The 18,577-nt window shown below is 50.3% G+C and overlaps 1 protein-coding gene across 1 annotated transcript in view; it reads right to left on the bottom strand.

Annotated features, from left to right (window-relative positions):
* Window positions 1-18,577, bottom strand: part of LOC147035612 (complement factor B-like) — a 155,648-nt gene that overhangs the window by 51,328 nt on the left and 85,743 nt on the right. Inside the window, exon 12 of the mRNA XM_085845276.1 lies at window positions 17,074-17,197. Coding sequence (XP_085701402.1) covers window positions 17,074-17,197 — 124 coding nt within the window. The remainder of the gene's footprint in view (window positions 1-17,073; window positions 17,198-18,577) is intronic.

The following is an 18,577-nucleotide window of genomic DNA, read 5'->3' as shown; positions in this document are numbered from 1 at the left end:
TCCCCATTATGAAGTTCTTCAAAAAAAATCCCAAGCGAATCAGCCTCCATTTCATCGCCTGAGCCTTCAACCTCAACTGGACAGCCTGCCACAAGAAATATGTACGATATCCAACCCCATTCATGACACACTTATTAAAAAGTAATTAATTTTAATGCTTTATGCAATACTGAAGACCTCCGCCACCGAAGCTGAAGGAGGTTATGCTTTCACCCTCTCTGTCTGTCTGTCTGTGTCTTTCTGGAAGATGTCTCAAAAAGTTGTGGACGGATCTGGATGAAACTTGGTGGACAGGTTGGGTATGTGACTATGACGAAATGATTTGATTTTGGTAAAGATTCGAATCCGGCTCGGGATATGAGAATTATTTAATTTTGAAAGTGATTCTTCACCATTGAGAGATGGGGCCAAAAAATGTTAAATAGCATGATGTTTCAAAAAGGTATTGGGCCCGATATGTTCTCATCGATCAGGCATTATGTGGCAGAGGTATGCGCTCTACCGAGTGCCCTTCTAGTTTGATATATGCTTTATTTACCGATTGTTTACTGCTTTTTGCTCGTCCTTGCTCCCACACCCCTCCTCGCTCCCCCACCCCTCTTCGCTCCCCCCTCCCCTGCTTCCTTGCCCCCCTTGCTGTCTCGCTCCTCCACCTCTCTGTCGCCCCCCCCTCCTCTTTTTGTCCCCCACCCCTTTAGTAAACCTGTCGTCCGGATGGTAGTTATCTCCGGACATGTCAGGACAGCGGTTATGTCCAGACGGACTGCCTTCCCTTGCCCTCCCCTGCCCTCGCATCATGTTGCCTTCCCTTGCCCTCCCCTCACACAACCTTCCCTTTCCGCACCCTTCCTCACTCCCCCCCTTCTTCCTCGATCCTCACCCTGCCTCAATCTCCCTCCCTCCTCTCCCTCCCCTCACTAGTCTCTCTCTCCTCTCCTTCCTACTCCCCCGCCTTAATATTCCCATCAGTGAAGCGACGGGTTGTATTTGATTGTTTGATAATATGAGTGAGGAAAGCGAGAAAAAAAAAAAAAACTATTGTTAAGAAATCGTTGTGGCCTGTTGCAAGTCAAGGCAATGCAAGAGCAGGCCAGAAAAAAGTGGCGAACTAGGACCCCAGTGAGGTAACCGATAATGCATCTCGAGGGACAGTGAGGTGGCTGAGGATGTGCCTGATAAAGGATATAATTAAATAAAGCTGTTAATCATCTTCAAAAGGGGTGTTTTAATCAGCCCAAACACCCAATTTTCACTCATGCACTCCTGCGGAACTCCTTTGGTATGCATGCAAAGTTTCAGGCTGATAGGTTTCATGGTTTTGGAATTATGGAGGACACGCGCGTGCGCGCGCACACACACACACACACACACACACACACACACACACACACACACACACACACACACACACACACACACACACACACACACACACACACACACACACACACACACACACACACACACACACACACACACACTTATTATTATAGATAGTAGGATAGGATAACTTGTTACAAAGTTTTTATGTGTCAGTCGCTGAACTAACAGGGTGTGGCAGGGGGTCGGGGGTAGAGAGAGGGAGGACTGTAACTTTGAAGTGCAGATTGAACAAAAATGGTTGTAATAAAAGACGATGGCACCTTACTAACTGTTGTGGATCTTAATTACTTGTTCACTAAAATTATGAGGTTTTCTTTCTTGTTTTATTTTTCTTTGTGAAGAGTTCTTATTGATTTACAATATTTTGTTGCTGTGTATTTGTGGAAATTTTAAAGAGAGATGTGTGTCATGTTGAAAAGCTAATGGTTGCACTCTAAAAGGTTGCCATGTTAGTGTTTGAAAGATAATGATTTAAACATTTTTATATTGGGCACTATCTGTGTGTTTTTGGGGTTAGTATGGCAGGAATAGTTCCTCATTATAATTATCGCTGATTATAAATATATTATGGGTTTTAGAAAATGTTTTTCATTCATTGTGGAAGATGCATTTCAGCAAGCAAGGGACTTAAGGGAAGGAATTGTGACAGCAGGAGGTGCTGAAACTGATATTGGAAAAAGTCTAGTCTAAGGCCGAAGTCACATTTGCTCTACGGCGAGGATACGGCGGCCATACGCCCTCTGAATTGACAGAAACGTGCGGCGGCCGCAGAGTTTCTGAGGTAGGCTCAGGGTGGCCCTATGCCGTATAGCTATATTTTACAGGCCGTAAGGTCGCCGTGGAATTATAACGCGGAGTTATAACTTTTTTCATTTCTACATTTGCCGTAGCAATTCGACAAGCCGAAACAAAAGAACTGGTAAAAAAATTTTTAAAAACCCACTCGTTACCGTCTGTCTGGCTGCACGTTGGCCTTAGGGCCCCCTGTGGTCCCCCTGCGGTCGCCTTGCGGGAACCTTGCGTCTACCTTGAAAATTCTATGGCCGCCGCAGGAACGCCCTAAGGTCACCGTGCGACATCAAATCAAAGACCGTACGGCACCTCCACGTTTTCGGTCTCCACAATTTATAAATATGCCGTGTGGCTAACCGAAAAATAAAAACATATGTGACTGCAACATTGTGTGACCGTGGAAATACTGCGGCCGCCGTATAATTGCTAGTGGCCCCACGTAGATTTTGGAGACCCCACGGCCGCCGTGGCAAATGTGGCTTGGGCCTAAAGAGAGGAGCAAGTGATTAATGGAATGCAAGAATGGCCACACTTTGTTGACAACCTGCGACACAAAATACATATTTATCGCCTCCTCTGTCCACTCAACTCCCTCATCCTTGCTCATGTCCCTCATGTATATGTGGTGAAAGCTGGGTCTGAGAATAAAATAAAAAAATCATTACATTCTCTAATCTGTCTCATTAACCTTACGCCATGTACAGTGTATCCTGTGTTCCCATGTGAATGAATAAGATTGGATAGATAAAATTAATTGTGATTCCAAACAGGGGATTTACTTCATATCGGTTTACTCAGTTTTGTCGTGTGTGTGTGTTCTCTCGTTCGTTCTCTCGTTCGTTCTCTCGTTCGTTCTCTCGTTCGTTCTCTCGTTCGTTCTCTCGTTCGTTCTCTCGTTCGTTCTCTCGTTCTCTCGTTCTCTCGTTCTCTCGTTCTCTCGTTCTCTCGTTCTCTCGTTCTCTCGTTCTCTCGTTCTCTCGTTCTCTCTCTCTCTCTCTCTCTCTCTCTCTCTCTCTCTCTCTCTCTCTCTCTCTCTCTCTCTCTCTCTCTCTCTCTCTCTCTCTCTCTCTCTCTCTCTCTCTCTCTCTCTCTCTCTCTCTCTCTCTCTCTCTCTCTCTCTCTCTCTCTCTCTCTCTCTCTCTCTCTCTCTCTCTCTCTCGCCTCTCTCTCTCTCTCTCTCTCTCTCTCTCTCTCTCTCTCTCTCGCCTCTCTCTCTCTCGCCTCTCTCTCTCTCACCTCTCTCTCTCTCTCTCTCGCCTCTCTCTCTCACCTCTCTCTCTCTCTCTCTCTCTCTCGCCTCTCTCTCTCTCGCCTCTCTCTCTCTCTCTCGCCTCTCTCTCTCTCTCTCTCTCTCTCTCTCTCTCTCTCTCTCTCTCGCCTCTCTCTCTCTCTCGCCTCTCTCTCTCTCGCCTCTCTCTCTCGCCTCTCTCTCTCGCCTCTCTCTCTCTCTCTCTCTCGCCTCTCTCTCTCTCGCCTCTCTCTCTCTCTCTCTCTCTTGCCTCTCTCCTCTCTCTCTCTCTCCTCTCTCTCTCTCTCTCTCTCTCTCTCTCTCTCTCTCTCTCTCTCTCTCTCTCTCTCTCTCTCTCTCTCTCTCTCTCTCTCTCTCTCTCTCTCTCTCTCTCGCCTCTCTCTCTCACTCGCCTCTCTCTCTCGCCTCTCTCTCTCTCTCTCTCTCTCTCTCTCTCTCTCTCTCTCTCTCTCTCTCTCTCTCTCTCTCTCTCTCTCTCTCTCTCTCTCTCTCTCTCGCCTCTCTCGCCTCTCTCGCCTCTCTCGCCTCTCTCGCCTCTCTCGCCTCTCTCGCCTCTCTCGCCTCTCTCTCTCTCTCTCTCTCTCTCTCTCTCTCTCTCTCTCTCTCTCTCTCTCTCTCTCTCTCTCTCTCTCTCTCTCTCTCTCTCTTTCTCTCTCTCTCATTTATAACATCATGGATGTGGTCATTTGAGGTACAGGACTTCGCCAGTAAGAGCAAGTGAATTGCTTTTAAAATCCGGTAACGGGCCGATTGGGAAACACGCATTTAAAGCACTGATTTGTCACAGTTATATCAGAATGGTTATATCAGAACAAGGTGATTCGACCCACGGTCACGGATTGTTTAACCCCAAAATGGAGCCGTTCAAAAATAACGTTACATTTTTTAGGGTGATGCGTACAGGCTTGATTAAACCTTATACGAATAATTTTCATTCGACATATGATTAGACTTTTCGGGTGCCCTCATCGTGATTAACACTCGACCTAAACAGAGCCAATGGAAATCTGACGCAACAAAGCCCGACAGTGTATAATCAGGAGAGGCCCACACAGGCTTAATGTGTTAGGCACACAAAAAAAACAAGATGGCGGCCATATAATTTTGTCTGGGTGCTATGGTGGGCGGAGTCAAGCGACAGATGTGGGTGGGGTCGGGCAGCTGTCCGACCAATGTGTGCACATTTCAAAAATCGACCCACAACAACAGCAAGGCAAACCTCTTGTCGATCTGCCACAGAAAGGAAATCAGAAACAGGTTTTTTGTTGTATATTTTGGGGTTTTTTATACATAGTTGAGGCTCGTGGAAGAGCAAATACTAGTATACTCAACGGTTCAGGACACAACAGGCCAAAATAATAGTTGAGAGAGAGTTGAAAGCCAAGAGAGGTGCAGACTTTGACAAACAATGGCTGTGGGGAGGAATGGGACCAGGAGAGGATGCATGGGGTGAACAAGATGGATACAGAAGGAAACTTTCAGGAGGGAAAACTGGATATTTGGAAGGATGAGGGATTGTGGTGCGGTAAGAAGAGGGGGTTAATGAGGGTAGAAAACATCATTGTTATGGATTGGTGATGATCTGAGATGGTGGTGAACAGTTGGCTTAATGACCTCAATGAAGGGAATAATATGAGATTGAAAAGAATGTGGAAGTTGATTACACGGGCAGGAAAAGAGAAGAACAAATGAGTGGAGGTAAGCAGTGATCCTGGATTTACGTAGTTTCACCAGAAGGGGATTGATGGTAGACTGTGTGTGCCCTGCAGAAACCTGGTGGGGGGAGGGGGTACAAAGCACATCAAGAGCAGAGGATACAAGATCTGAAAGGAGGTGGCACAAGACAAAAACCACCGACCTATTTATGATGCCGAAGTGATAGACCCAGAGACTCAGCTTCATCGCGGGAAATTCTAATAATCTTGAAGGCCTTCGTTTGAGCAAGATGTGTGGTGGGTGAGTCAACCCAGTGGAGAGAACAGCACTCCATCAAGCTGTGGATGAAGGCCTTGTAGGTGGATACAAGTACCGGTGTGCCAAGGAAGGACTTTGTATGATGGAGGATGCCCAGTCGGCTGCTGGCTTTGGATGCTAACTTTGACTGAATATCCTCAAAAGGGTTGTTGAGATAGTAGATGGGCAGGGACAGAGGGGGTTGCCAAGACAGTCCTTTCAGAGAGAGATAGTGTGAGTGTGAAATTTGTCAGGATTGAAAGACATATTCTAAGTGTTTGACCACCTTGTGATTTTGTCAAGGTCTGAACAGAGGGAAGAGGCTGCAGCCTGTCTCTCTGAAGGATGAGCGATGTCACGGCACAGGGTGCAGCCATCAGCCATCAGCAAATAGATCAAGGGGATTTTCCAGAGAGTCGGAGTGATCATTTATGAAGATCATGAATCGGACTGGGACCAGAACACTGCCACCTTGTAGGACTCCTACCTGGACAAGGAGAGGAGATGAAAGGATTCTGTTGAGAGCTCCAGGTTGGTTACGAGAGGGGAGGTACTTTAAGTCAGTAGGCCATGTGTGGAGTTGACCTTGGACGCCATAGGTAGATAGTTAGTTTGGTGAGTAACGCAGGATGCCAGACTACATCAAAAGCACGAGACATGTCCAGAGAGACGGCCCTGATCTCACGTCTGACAATGAGGGCTTCCATCCATTATTGGATGAGTGGAAGCAGCATGTCCAAGGTGGAATGACTTGGTCTGAAACCAAATTGGTGATCTGAGATGAGGTTGTTGGAGAAAACGAAGGATTCAATATCAACTGCAATGATGGATTCCACGACCTTGCTTATGAATGGAAGTAAGCCGATTGGTCTGGAGTTAAGGGGTCAGTTTTTACACTTTTTATGTCATACAGTGATGTTGGCTGATTTCCAAGCAGATGGAAGATGACCTTGGGCAAATCATAGGGTGAAAATGGCAGTGAGAGGAGGTGAACGAGCAGCAGAGCAGGATTTTCGGACATGTGAGTTGATGCCGTCCAGTCCAATTGAGGAGTTGAAAGAACTAACTTCACCTTCTTAGGTGCAAAAGACACAGAGTTCAGGAGTAGTTGGGTATGACAGGGAAGGACGTGTGGTGGAAAATAACTCAATTTCCACAAGTTGGATCAGCATACCAAAGGAGAATCTTTAATTTCGTATATACGGAGGAAGAACATTGAATGATTCACTGAAACATTGAATGGACTTCACTGAAACAGAAGCCTGAGCAATTCTTCTTATATACAATTTGACATTCCAAAGAATGGGAGGGTGAGACATTTGGCAACTCAACTACAGGATTAGCTGATAAGCATTAGGCAAAATAACTCAAAACTGCAATACGTGTCCACTTTGGGTGGGAGGGAGAGAATGACACAATCATGGCAAAAGTTGCAGCATTATCAACCAGGTCACCCTGTTTCTATGCAGCGAACAAGACCTTTCTTCATGGTAAGATATTCCTTTTATCAATATGTAGGTCAAAATACTCTTGGAAAAAGGGAAACATTGCTGTTTCCTTGAACACACACTTGCTGTGGACTTTTGGGAATGCACTGAGAATGCCTGTGGTCAGATTTGCCTTCCAGGAAGAGAAGGCAAGTTGTTTCAGAGCAACTGCCTCACCACATGATTCAGGGTACTATGGGCAGGAAGAGCGGTAGGATAATAGAAGAGGAGATGGGATGAATCTGTGCATGAGAGAAAGCAGAGTTCTGTGTAAGAATTCTTAGGCTGAGTTAATATCAAGGACAGTGGATTTAAGAGACCAATAATGAAGAGAGATGGGTGCTTACAGTCCCCATCAATCTGCCTCCTGAGTGAACTGCCGGACTCACCGCCATTGAAGCAGCTCTCTGATAATAGCCAGAGAGATGTTGACTTTCACAAGCACGTGACCAGATGACCTAATCAGAACAAAGGAAGAGCAAGAGACATTTGCAGGGAAGTTAGTCATCACCAAGTCCAAAAGGGAGGATTTGCCATTAGGAGAAATCCGGATTGGAAAGTTCCCAGATTGAGTCGGTTCCACAGAGTAACGGAAGTTCTTTGCTGAAGTGCCACGGCTGGTGAGAGGGGTACCAACACCCAGCAAATTTGCATGGTAACAATGGAAATTGCCACATATGAGGAAGAGAGAGTTGGGATAATTGTTTAAAAGTTTGTCCATGTTTTCTGAGAGAGATGTACAGTAGATGGTGTCATTACTGTTAGGAGGATGGTACAACACACAGATGAACAAGAAATGGAATCAGAGGAAAAAAAATCACAGCCAGAGGTACCCCTGTGGAATGGGAGGTGTAAAATCAGTTCATGGGGAGTGAGAAATTGAGTTATTGATGTAAAGTGTAACTCCTCTACCAGGGTGTGGTTCAGGCCAACCAAATCGGAGGAGACAATAACTGGGGTGAGACACAAAGGAGTCAGGGACATCCTGTGGGAGGAAGGATTCTGTTGACCAGATGATGCGGACTGGATTGAGAGATGTCAGGTTAGAGTGGAAACCTTAGATATTTGAGGTCCACACAGTTAGAGTTAGGGTGGAGGAGGTGTTGGGAGGGTGGAGGATGGGGGGCTTTGCAGGGGAAAGGTGAAGCTTTAGTGTCGTGGGCTGAGGGAGAAGGCTGGAGTATGTGGGGTGCGGAGGAAGGTTTGTGTGTATGGGGTGCGGAGGAAGGTTTGTGTGTGTGTGCGGTGCAGTGGAAAGTCTGGGTGTAAGAAGGGGTGCGGGGGAAGGATTGAGAGGGTGAGGTTAGGAGGAACCATTTAGGGGTTGGGGTGAGGGGGAAGCATCAAGAGGGTGGGGTGAGGAAGGAAAAAAGGGTTGATATTTGATTCTTGTTTGTGAAGTCTCGTTGATGGCTTGGGCAGTGATAATATTGTTGCGGATTCGCGCCCGCCGGCGTGCGAACGGCCACGTAACTCGAATCGCGGCACGTCGCCCACCGGACGGACAATCCAGTCGTGACCCTCTCGGACTAACGCCGGGAACTAGTCACGGGTGGACCTTTCGGCCTCAACACGATCGTGCCAATCGGCCCCCCCGCGTGGGATAGGGTTGCTCGCCAAATTCGACCTACCTAAGTACCCACACCGAGGGTAGACCGGGCGATCGCACCTCGCCGCAGGTCGACTTCGGACACGGGCCACTTTAAGCGACCCGTTCCGTACTATCGGGATAACCGAGCGGTGTTATCGTCGGCCTCGACGGTTCGATTAATTATCGGGCGTTTTAGCCCACGACCAACCCTTTACGTGAAGTAAGATGGAGATTCAATAAAGGAAAAGACGAAGCGAAACGGGAAAACAGTTCAACATGAAGCACATTTATTTCGCGATGAACGGAAAGCACACATATACAATTACACCAAAAGCAAATGTAAAAGAAGAAGAAACACAATATTACACAAAAAGCAAATGCAACAATGCAGATCTAACCGACTACCGAGCACACGGCAACACTTATACAGTTTTACTTCACAGACGGCGCCGACAACACATATACTCAAAGCAAAAGAAAAGGACCACCCTCAAGGATGAGGGGGGTAGGCGGGCCTGGGGCCGAGACCGCGTCGGGCCTACCCGTCTGGTGATGAGCCGCAAGATGGCGGTGGCGCCCCGACTCCGCGGGCCTCGCGGACAGTGTCTGGTAGGGGGTGGGAACGGGGCCCCCTTCTCGCACTATCTCAGCGCGGGGGAAACAGGAGGGGGTTGTTGATGCTGGGGGGGGGAGTGGATATCTCCCTGTCTCGGGTCCCGCGACGAGCGTCTCCACCACGACCTCGGTCGCGCCGCCGGCCTCTCCCTCCGCAGCTCCCCGACTCCGACACGAGCACCCCCTCGACCGTCTTCGCCGCCGCCACCTCTCCACAGCTCCGTCCAACCGCCCTCTCCGTCTCCTCTCTTGACTCGTCCCAACTCTTCACTGGCTCCGAACTCTTCACTCTCTCCCCTCCGTACTGCTCTGTTTGGCGAGCGCGGCCCCTTATATGCCCCGTGGCCTCGCTCCTTCACCTTCGACCCTTTACCTACGACCCTTCACCTCTAACTGGCTCACCATTGGACCGAGGAAAAGTGGGCGTGAATGCTTTTTGATCCATGAATTTGCATATAGCGATATTACTCCAACGCACCTGGAGGCGGGGCCAAATTGCCCCACGCTCGCCGAAAGGACGGAACAGAAGTGGGCGTGAGTCGTCCTTGATCTGTTTTCTTCGGAAAGGCCGGCGCCTCCGCACCCCTGCTCGGTGCACGCCCCGCACGAGTCCAGTATCGGTGCCCACAAGCGGCGTGGGAATGACGGTGATGCGATGGTTGCGAGGGCGAGATGTGACGGTAAAGGTCGTGGCTGTTGGGGTTGTTGTTGTTGTTGTGAAGCGGAGTTGCGGCTGGTGGTTGTTGTGTGATGGCTGTTGAGACGTGGTTGGTGGTGGTAGTAATGGCGGCTGGTCCAAATAAAGATAATAAAAGAAAAACGGCTATCGAAAAGGGTCGCAGCCCGCATAAATGACATTTATTCCCTCTAAACAACGGGTTTGGGCCTAACTACACATATACTTACAGAGATATCTCACCTAAGGGACCTGAATGGTGGTTTGCGAATTTCGTCAACCACAACACTACCCCCTCCCCTTTTTACAGACTCGTCCCGAGTCGTCAAATTTTCGTGTGCCATCATGTGTAGTTTTCCCCTAGTACATTTTACCTACGGATCCCTGAGTGCGACATTCATGGTATTCGTGTCCCCAAAATAAATAACCTGAGGGCTGAGTAACTACTTAAACAAACTCACTCACACAGACGACTTAAATAAAATTGCCGGCGCTAGGACAGACATGCCGGGGGCGCACTAATATGTACAGTACATCTTAACCTTAACTTACAAATTTTACACTAAACCATGGCCCAGGATCAATGAACTCTGCAAAAAGAAAGCAGTTAGCAGGGAGCCAGGCTGCTCGCATGCAGTCTCTGGCTCAAACAATGCAGGTGATGGGGAAGGTGGCCGGCTGCTCACTCGCAGTCCAAGGCCTTCCCTTTTGAAAATGAACGCAGTGAACCACAACGGTGCATGGGCTGCACAAACGCAGTCTCCGTGCCAGCTCAAGTGGCACACGCAATGAGCACAACGAATGGATGGATGAATGGATGCACGCAAACACGGTGCACGGGCCGCCACTGCAGGCCCGTGTTGTAGCTGCCAACAGGGCAGTTCTTGCAGCTTGCAAACTGTTGCTTTCTGATCCTGGCGCACATGGCAATGAACAGGGGGGGGGGGCAAAGCAAAAATTGAACGGGGCTGGTGAACAGGGGCAGTGGGCATGGCATGGCAAAGGTGAGCAGGCAACCACAGTCTGCAGAAGAAGGCCGCTGCAGGCAAACACAGCCGGCAGACGAACTGGCCGGCACAGGCCTTGCAGAAAACAGCTGCAGACGATCCGGCCGGCACAGGCCTTGCAGCACAGCAGCTGCAGACGATCCAGCCGGCACAGGCCTTGCAGCACAGCAGCTGCAGATGATCCAGCCGGCACAGGCCTTGCAGCAAAACAACAGCTGCCGATGAAGTGGGCCGGCCTTTGCCTTGCAGCAACGCAGCCAGCAGATGAAGCTGGCCAGCTTTTGCCGTTCAGTGGAGGTTGGTGGAGGGAGTGCGGTGGTGCTGGCCACTCGGAAGGCGGGCTCGGACCTACCCTACGGTCTCCCTCCCAACCTATCGCCTTCGCCTGTCATTGTCTATACCCACTCCCTTAATTTGTCAAACCCCAATTTAGCCCCAACTTATTTTTTTATTATTATTATTATTATTTTTTTTTTTTTACTTCCCCACTATAAATCGTCCCCAAACCCCCTGTACTGCCCTTGTTCGGCTAACCTATTCTGTCACCTAGCCTACTCCCAACCCCTACGTTCCCTTCCTGGAGGGGAACAAGGGAGAGCTGGCGTCCTGTGCCGAGGCCCAACGAAGCCTCAGGATGGCCTCCCCAGAGTTCAGCGATCTATAACCAAAGTGGGTCCAGCAGCCCACAACGAGAGCGAGGGGATGGATGGTGCGGAGGGGTACACTTCCTAATCTACCCTAACCATTTAACTGTTAAACTACCCCGGGGCTTTCAACAAGCGCCTCTCGATTAAACTATTGGTTCTATAAACCCAGATTCCCGTCGCCTGTGTTGGTGTCCTCACAATTTCGGGCCTCGCCCACCAATTTTGTCTCCGTGCCCTCACACGGTCTCATGGCTGGGACACGTGGCTCCCTTTGGCAGGCACGACCCTCTGCCGAATCTCCCGCTATGGCACCCCCGGGCACTACACTGCCTCCGAGCCTACCAGCTCCCTAAACACCGGGGAGTGCCCCCCATGGCACCTCCCCTGAAACGCACACGTGGCAGGCTGGCTTCCCAGGCCCCTTTCCGAGGGTCACCCGTGCCCACAACACTGCCCACGCGGCTAATGGCGCCCCGGGCCCCCGCACCAAGCAGGCGCACCCGTGCCCACTACGCTATCCCGGCCCCCCATGGGCCCTTGGCCTACTACGGCCGACTAGCCTGGTGCCCGGGGTACCCACTCAGCGATACTCACCTTTCGCAGCCACGCTCCCAAGCCCGTCAACAGGGCTCCTGCACCCCTCCAAATGGGTTTCGAGCCTACACTCCCACCAACAACAAAACAACCTCCATTTTTCAATTTGACTAACCCCCTAACTCACTTTATACTGACCCCGGGGTCCCTTGGGCGGGAGTCACTCCTCCCCCCAATCACTCATCGCACCATGCAGTCCCCATTCGCTCCACTCACACAGACCCGCTGGCCTCACTCACTCATCATGTACTCACCTCACAACTTTTCAACACACACACCGCTGAACTCTGCCATCCTTCTAACTACCTCCCCTAACTAACTCGTGCTCCCACGTCGTTCCTTAAACTACAGCACGCTCCATTTAACCTACGTAGCTAAGCTACGTCCCCACTACACATCCACAAGTCTGTCACTGTCTCCAAATAATCTCATTAATCATTTTATTTCCCAACCTAAATCTGGCTACAATCCCTCTAACTAATCCATTCCACGGACTCCATGAGGACTTACCCCTGCCCCATGAAGTCGGTCTAGCTAAGCTAACCCTTCCCCCTAACTAGTTTCCATCCTGTGCCCTGGCAAGGGAGGCTTCCACGCCTTGCCCGGGAATCCTGTGCACCCGAAAGTGAGGCTTGCTTTTTTTCTTTTTTTTTTTTTACATGCGCAGCACCAGCGCGGCAACTCACAGCTCGCGCACTTTGCACCTGCCCGTGACGTCATGCAGCTGCACGTGTTCCTCATCCCTCCTTGGACGGTACTATCCGGCAGGGATACCCCTCCTGCCGGATTCCAACCCCACGTGCAGCCATGGCGTCACCGTGCGCATAAAAAAATACAAGCCCCACGTCTCAAGGGGTTCCCCACGCGAACACATGTGCTTTGCCCGTTGGAGCTTAACACACACGATCGCGTGGAGAACCCGTCCGGTCCAAATCCGTAATCCTGCCTAAACTTTGTCCGTCCGCGGGATCGGCAAATCCACCGCGTGCGTTTCCGGACCGGGACTTCACTCTCGCAAGCGAGCACGTGGGGGCCTCATGCGTTGCACAGCACGGACCTCGTGCTCACTGCTGGGTGAACCCGGCATGGTCCCCGAAACAACTACAGCCGCTACCCGGCTTCCTTTCCTCACATGTCGCCGTCGTCGCCATTCGACCCACGCACACCTGCGTGTTACAACGCTCACACTCCATTCCATTACATTCACCCCGGGAGACGCGGCTGCATGTTCACACATGCCCACCGACATCTCCCTTACATACCGCTCTCTCACACACACGGTCTCCCTTGCACTCGGCCGTTCACTCACGCATGCCATTACCCTTGCACACGTGGCTCCCCTCACTCGCGGCCTTCCACTCACTCGTGCCATTTCCATCACACAAACCACACCACTCACACACGCGGGGGCACTCACCCGCGGTGCCTCATCCACACACCGTGCCTCACTCACACACGCGGGGGCACTCACCCGCGGTGCCTCACTCATCCACCGTTCCTCACTCACACACGCGGGGGCACTCATCCGCGGTGCCTCACTCATACACCGTGCCTCACTCACACACGCGGGGGCACTCAACCGTGGTCCCTCACTCATACTGGCCGTTTCACTCACACACACGGCCTCTTCCACTTGCGGTGCCCCTTTTACACACGGCGTGCTGGGAAGCACGTACTCCGGCACAATCGCCACCACACCACTCACACACGGAGCCACTTCCACACACGGGGACGCACTCACACCTTGCACCACACACACAGGGACAACCACACTGGGGATTCGTGTCCCCACAAGAATCTCCGGGGCCTCTATACCCCCCAAGCTCTCCGTGCAACCGTTCGCAGCACTCGTCCCCTCAACCTCGCAAAGCACGACCGAACTCACCTGGTCGTGACTCGCTTCAAGGGGGCATACTCCCTCCCCTCGTTCCTGGAGGAGGCCATCCAGCTGCTCGCACCGGGCCTCCACCCAGTCCGCGAGCTCACCCCCATTATCCTCCACTACCTCCGTGTGTGTGTGCGTGCGTCACTAACCCCGTCTTCATCGTGTAGTCTTCCCTCTATCGTTCCCATCTCCCGTGTCTCTGCCAACTCAGTCACCTCTTCACCCTTTACCTCCCTTGTCTCAACTATCATTTCCGTCTCTTCCCTTATCTCCCTCGTGCACGTCTCCGTCACCCCAATTAGTTTGTCCCTCTCGGTTACCGTCACTTTTTCTGTCACGACCCTCGCCCAACACGCCCCCCGAATTATTTTGTCACCCGCCTCCACCGCGGGCCCGACAGCCGTTGCACCCCCTTCCAGCTCGTTCGCTCCCACACGTGGAGTCGCCATTTTTAGCTCCCTGGTCACTGCCTTCATGCCCGCCTGCAGGCTTCGGCCCATGTTCTGCGTCTCACCCCGCAGCTTTTTCGTTTCTTCCTTCATGTTTGTTTCCATCTTTTCGTTCATGCTTTTTATTTCGTTTTTCATTTCATTTGTGTTTGCATCCATTTTCGTTTTCATTTCCGCATTCATTTGTTGCGCATCCGCATTCATCTTTGCCAGCATGGTGAATAGCTGGGCCATGTCGGGTGCGCTTGGGTGAGCCGATTCGGCAAGGATCAGGGGGGTTTTGGTGGAGAGGGGGAGGGGAGGTGTCATACACCGCGGCCGCTGCCGCACCTATTTTGGGCTCTGGGCTCAGTTGGGGGAGTTCATGTTCCTGCACGGGGATTCCATCCTGGACCATGGATCCTACATTACTACACATATACATTTCTAATACCCCGGCTCCCGCTCGCCTTGAGACGCCATCTTAGTTCTCGCAAAGGGTTAATTTGAATCGCTCGTAATTTGGAGGGAATCGGGGGTCGCTCCTCTCACCCCTGGACCGATTCCCGTGAATTTAGCTGGAGACAGGAGAGCCCGTTTTCCCGTTCTCCGATACCAGTGCCGTGAGGAGGGCGATGAGTTTATATCGCACGACCTGACACCAGTGTTGCGGATTCGCACCCGCCGGCGTGCGAACAGCCACGTAACTCGAATCGCGGCACGTCGTCCACCGGACGGACAATCCAGTCGTGACCCTTTGGACTAACGCCGGGAACTAGTCACGGGTGGACCTTTCGGCCTCACCACGATCGTGCCAATCGGCCCCCCGCGTGGGATAGGGTTGCTCGCCAAATTTGACCTACCGAAGTACCCACACGGAGGGTAGACCAGGCGATCGCACCTCGCCGCAGGTCGACTTCGGACACGGGCCACTTTAAGCGACCCGTTCCGTACTATCGGGATAACCGAGCGGTGTTATCGTCGGCCTCGACGGTTCGATTAATTATCAGGCGTTTTAGCCCACGACCAACCCTTTACGTGAAGTAAGATGGAGATTCAATAAAGGAAAAGACGAAGCGAAATGGGAAAACAGTTCAACATGAAGCACATTTATTTCGCGATGAACGGAAAGCACACATATACAATCACACCAAAAGCAAATGTAAAAGAAGAAGAAACACAATATTACACAAAAAGCAAATGCAACAATGCAGATCTAACCGACTACCGAGCACACGGCAACACTTATACAGTTTTACTTCACAGACGGCGCCGACAACACATATACTCAAAGCAAAAGAAAAGGACCACCCTCAAGGATGAGGGGGGTAGGCGGGCCTGGGGCCGAGACCGCGTCGGGCCTACCCGTCTGGTGATGAGCCGCAAGATGGCGGTGGCGCCCCGACTCCGCGGGCCTCGCGGACAGTGTCTGGTAGGGGGTGGGAACGGGGCCCCCTTCTCGCACTATCTCAGCGCGGGGGGAAACAGGAGGGGGTTGTTGATGCTCCGGGGGGGGTGGATATCTCCCTGTCTCGGGTCCCGCGACGAGCGTCTCCACCACGACCTCGGTCGCGCCGCCGGCCTCTCCCTCCGCAGCTCCCCGACTCCGACACGAGCACCCCCTCGACCGTCTTCGCCGCCGCCACCTCTCCACAGCTCCGTCCAACCGCCCTCTCCGTCTCCTCTCTTGACTCGTCCCAACTCTTCACTGGCTCCGAACTCTTCACTCTCTCCCCTCCATACTGCTCTGTTTGGCGAGCGCAGCCCTTATATGCCCCGTGGCCTCGCTCCTTCACCTTCGACCCTTTACCTCCGACCCTTCACCTCTAACTGGCTCCCCATTGGACCGAGGAAAAGTGGGCGTGAATGCTTTTTGATCCATGAATTTGCATATAGCGATATTACTCCAACGCACCTGGAGGCGGGGCCAAATCGCCCCACGCTCGCCGATAGGACGGAACAGAAGTGGGCGTGAGTCGTCCTTGATCCGTTTTCTTCGGAAAGGCCGGCGCCTCCACACCCCTGCTCGGTGCGCGCCCCGCACGAGTCCAGTATCGGTGCCCACAAGCGGCGTGGGAATGACGGTGATGCGATGGTTGCGAGGGCGAGATGTGACGGTAAAGGTCGTGGCTGTTGGCGTTGTTGTAGTTGTGAAGCGGCGTTGCGGCTGGTGGTTGTTGTGTGATGGCTGTTGAGACGTGGTTGGTGGTGGTAGTAATGGCGGCTAGTCCAAAATAAAGATAGTAAAAGAAAAACGGCTATCTAAAAGGGTCGCAGCCCGCATAAATGACATTTATTCCCTCTAAACAACGGGTTTGGGCCTAACTACACATATACTTACAGAGATATCTCACCTAAGGGACCTGAATGGTGGTTTGCAAATTTCGTCAACCACAACAATATCATATCTAGTGAAGGCACCGTTGTTTTTCACCGATCCATTCTGTAATATTTACCTTCTCTGATGATACAATTAAATTATGGAACTACTCTGTCAAGTGAAGTTATGCTATTTATTTAGTTTTATGAATGACTGTGTGACTTCTGGGAATAAAGAAAGTACAATTAGTGGAATAAACCAAATTTCTGAGAACTGGAATGCAGGGGTACGGCAGGTTTGTTTAAGAAAACATGTATAGCTTCACATTTAAATCAACAAATTGTCTTTAGAGTTGCTTTAGTAAACCCCCAAAACCCCAAATACAGCAATAAAGAAAACAGTCAATATGTACAATGAAAGCTGACGTTTGTATAATGCAGACTGACCGACATATATATGGACTTTGTCATTGGTAATATTTCCCTTCGTTTGATCTTCCTGCAGACAATGTGCTGCTGTCAGAATCCAGTTTTTGGCAATAATGGTTCCACCACACGATTTTACACCACGCTGCAAAGAAAAAAAAGCAATGAATCTGAAATCAAATCATCGCAAGCAGCGGTCCTCTTGTGAGCCACTGCATTCAATTATTTGCAGGATATTTCGAATTTTCAGCACATCACAAAGAAATAGATATCTGCGATCACAAAGCAATTTTGCCAGGGGTAAGCTTCCCCTGACCGGAGGGGTGGGAGGGGGAGGCATTAATCTTGGCCTGTGATCCAATGATGGCCATATGTTTTTCGGACCACCATATGACCTTGACCTTCGGCATTTAGGGATAGAGTGCAAAATAAAAAAAATGTGTCCCCATCCACAACTTATCCAAACTACTCAACATCATGAAAATCAGAGGAAGATTATTCAAGTTATGATCAAAAATGTGTTTTGTTAATTAGGTCACAATCCGAAAAATGTAAGTCAAGGACAAGAAACAAAAATCATGTGCACAAATTGAGTGCAGGTACACTGTGATGATGCAAGAACATCTTGGAAAGCCAAGCGAGTGATTCTGTCTTTGAGATTCTGCAATAGCAAAATTGAGCGATGACAAAAAAATAAACTGTTTTTATTCAGATCCGAACCGGCATCAAGATACAGCTCAGACATTGGCAGAAAATAATGAGAAAACCCTAAATGGTGGATTAATACACCAAGGGTTGTAAGACCTTGACCTTCAACTCGGAGGGGTATGATCTAAATTAAGTTTAAATAAGGCTTGCTCTTGATTTTGGAGAAACCAAGTTGGTTATGATCAGGCAAGCATTTGTTGAGTTTTGGTGAAAAAAAATGTTAAAATGTCTATAATTGGGTCATGAACGACTCTGCAAACTTCGGTGGAAAGTCTGAGCCGGTTAAGTGACGGGTTCTTCCCTCTGTTAAGTGATGGAGACAAAACCCACATTTGGTGTGGGGAGCTAAACTTCCCAAACCCAATCTGTACTTTAACGGACTATTGATAATTAATCAATGCAGCACATGATCAGGGCAATCCAAATCACTGAGAGCCCAAGTGACTTTCAAGTTTCTGTGTTTGTTTGTACATTTGTATGTTATTCTTTCACGGCCAAACCATAGCAACTCGAGGACCCAAATTTTGGGTACAAGTATTTCAGAATCCAGACAAGGTTTTAACCTCCTAGCCCTAAACCAACAAAACCTCCATCCCCACAAGGAAATTCTCTGCCTGTATGTTTGTGTAGGTCTGAAAATCTGAGAAAATAATGGCTGGGCCAATCTCCACCAAATTTTGCAAATGTGTTGTGGGTACCCAGGGTCAAGTCTTAGAACCACTCCCCCCTCCTGTCCCCACAAGGCAGTTCTCCATATGTCTGTGTGTACATCCAAAAATTATGGGAAAAAACTGCTGGGCCAATTTCCACCAAAGTT

The sequence above is a fragment of the Eptatretus burgeri genome, chromosome 1 (genome assembly GCF_056783735.1).
Source record: "Eptatretus burgeri isolate ZD-2024b chromosome 1, Ebu_testis_v1, whole genome shotgun sequence".
Classification (NCBI taxonomy): domain Eukaryota; kingdom Metazoa; phylum Chordata; class Myxini; order Myxiniformes; family Myxinidae; genus Eptatretus; species Eptatretus burgeri.
The sequence above is the reverse complement of the archived record's forward strand: the minus strand, read 5'-3'. Positions and strand labels throughout refer to the sequence as shown.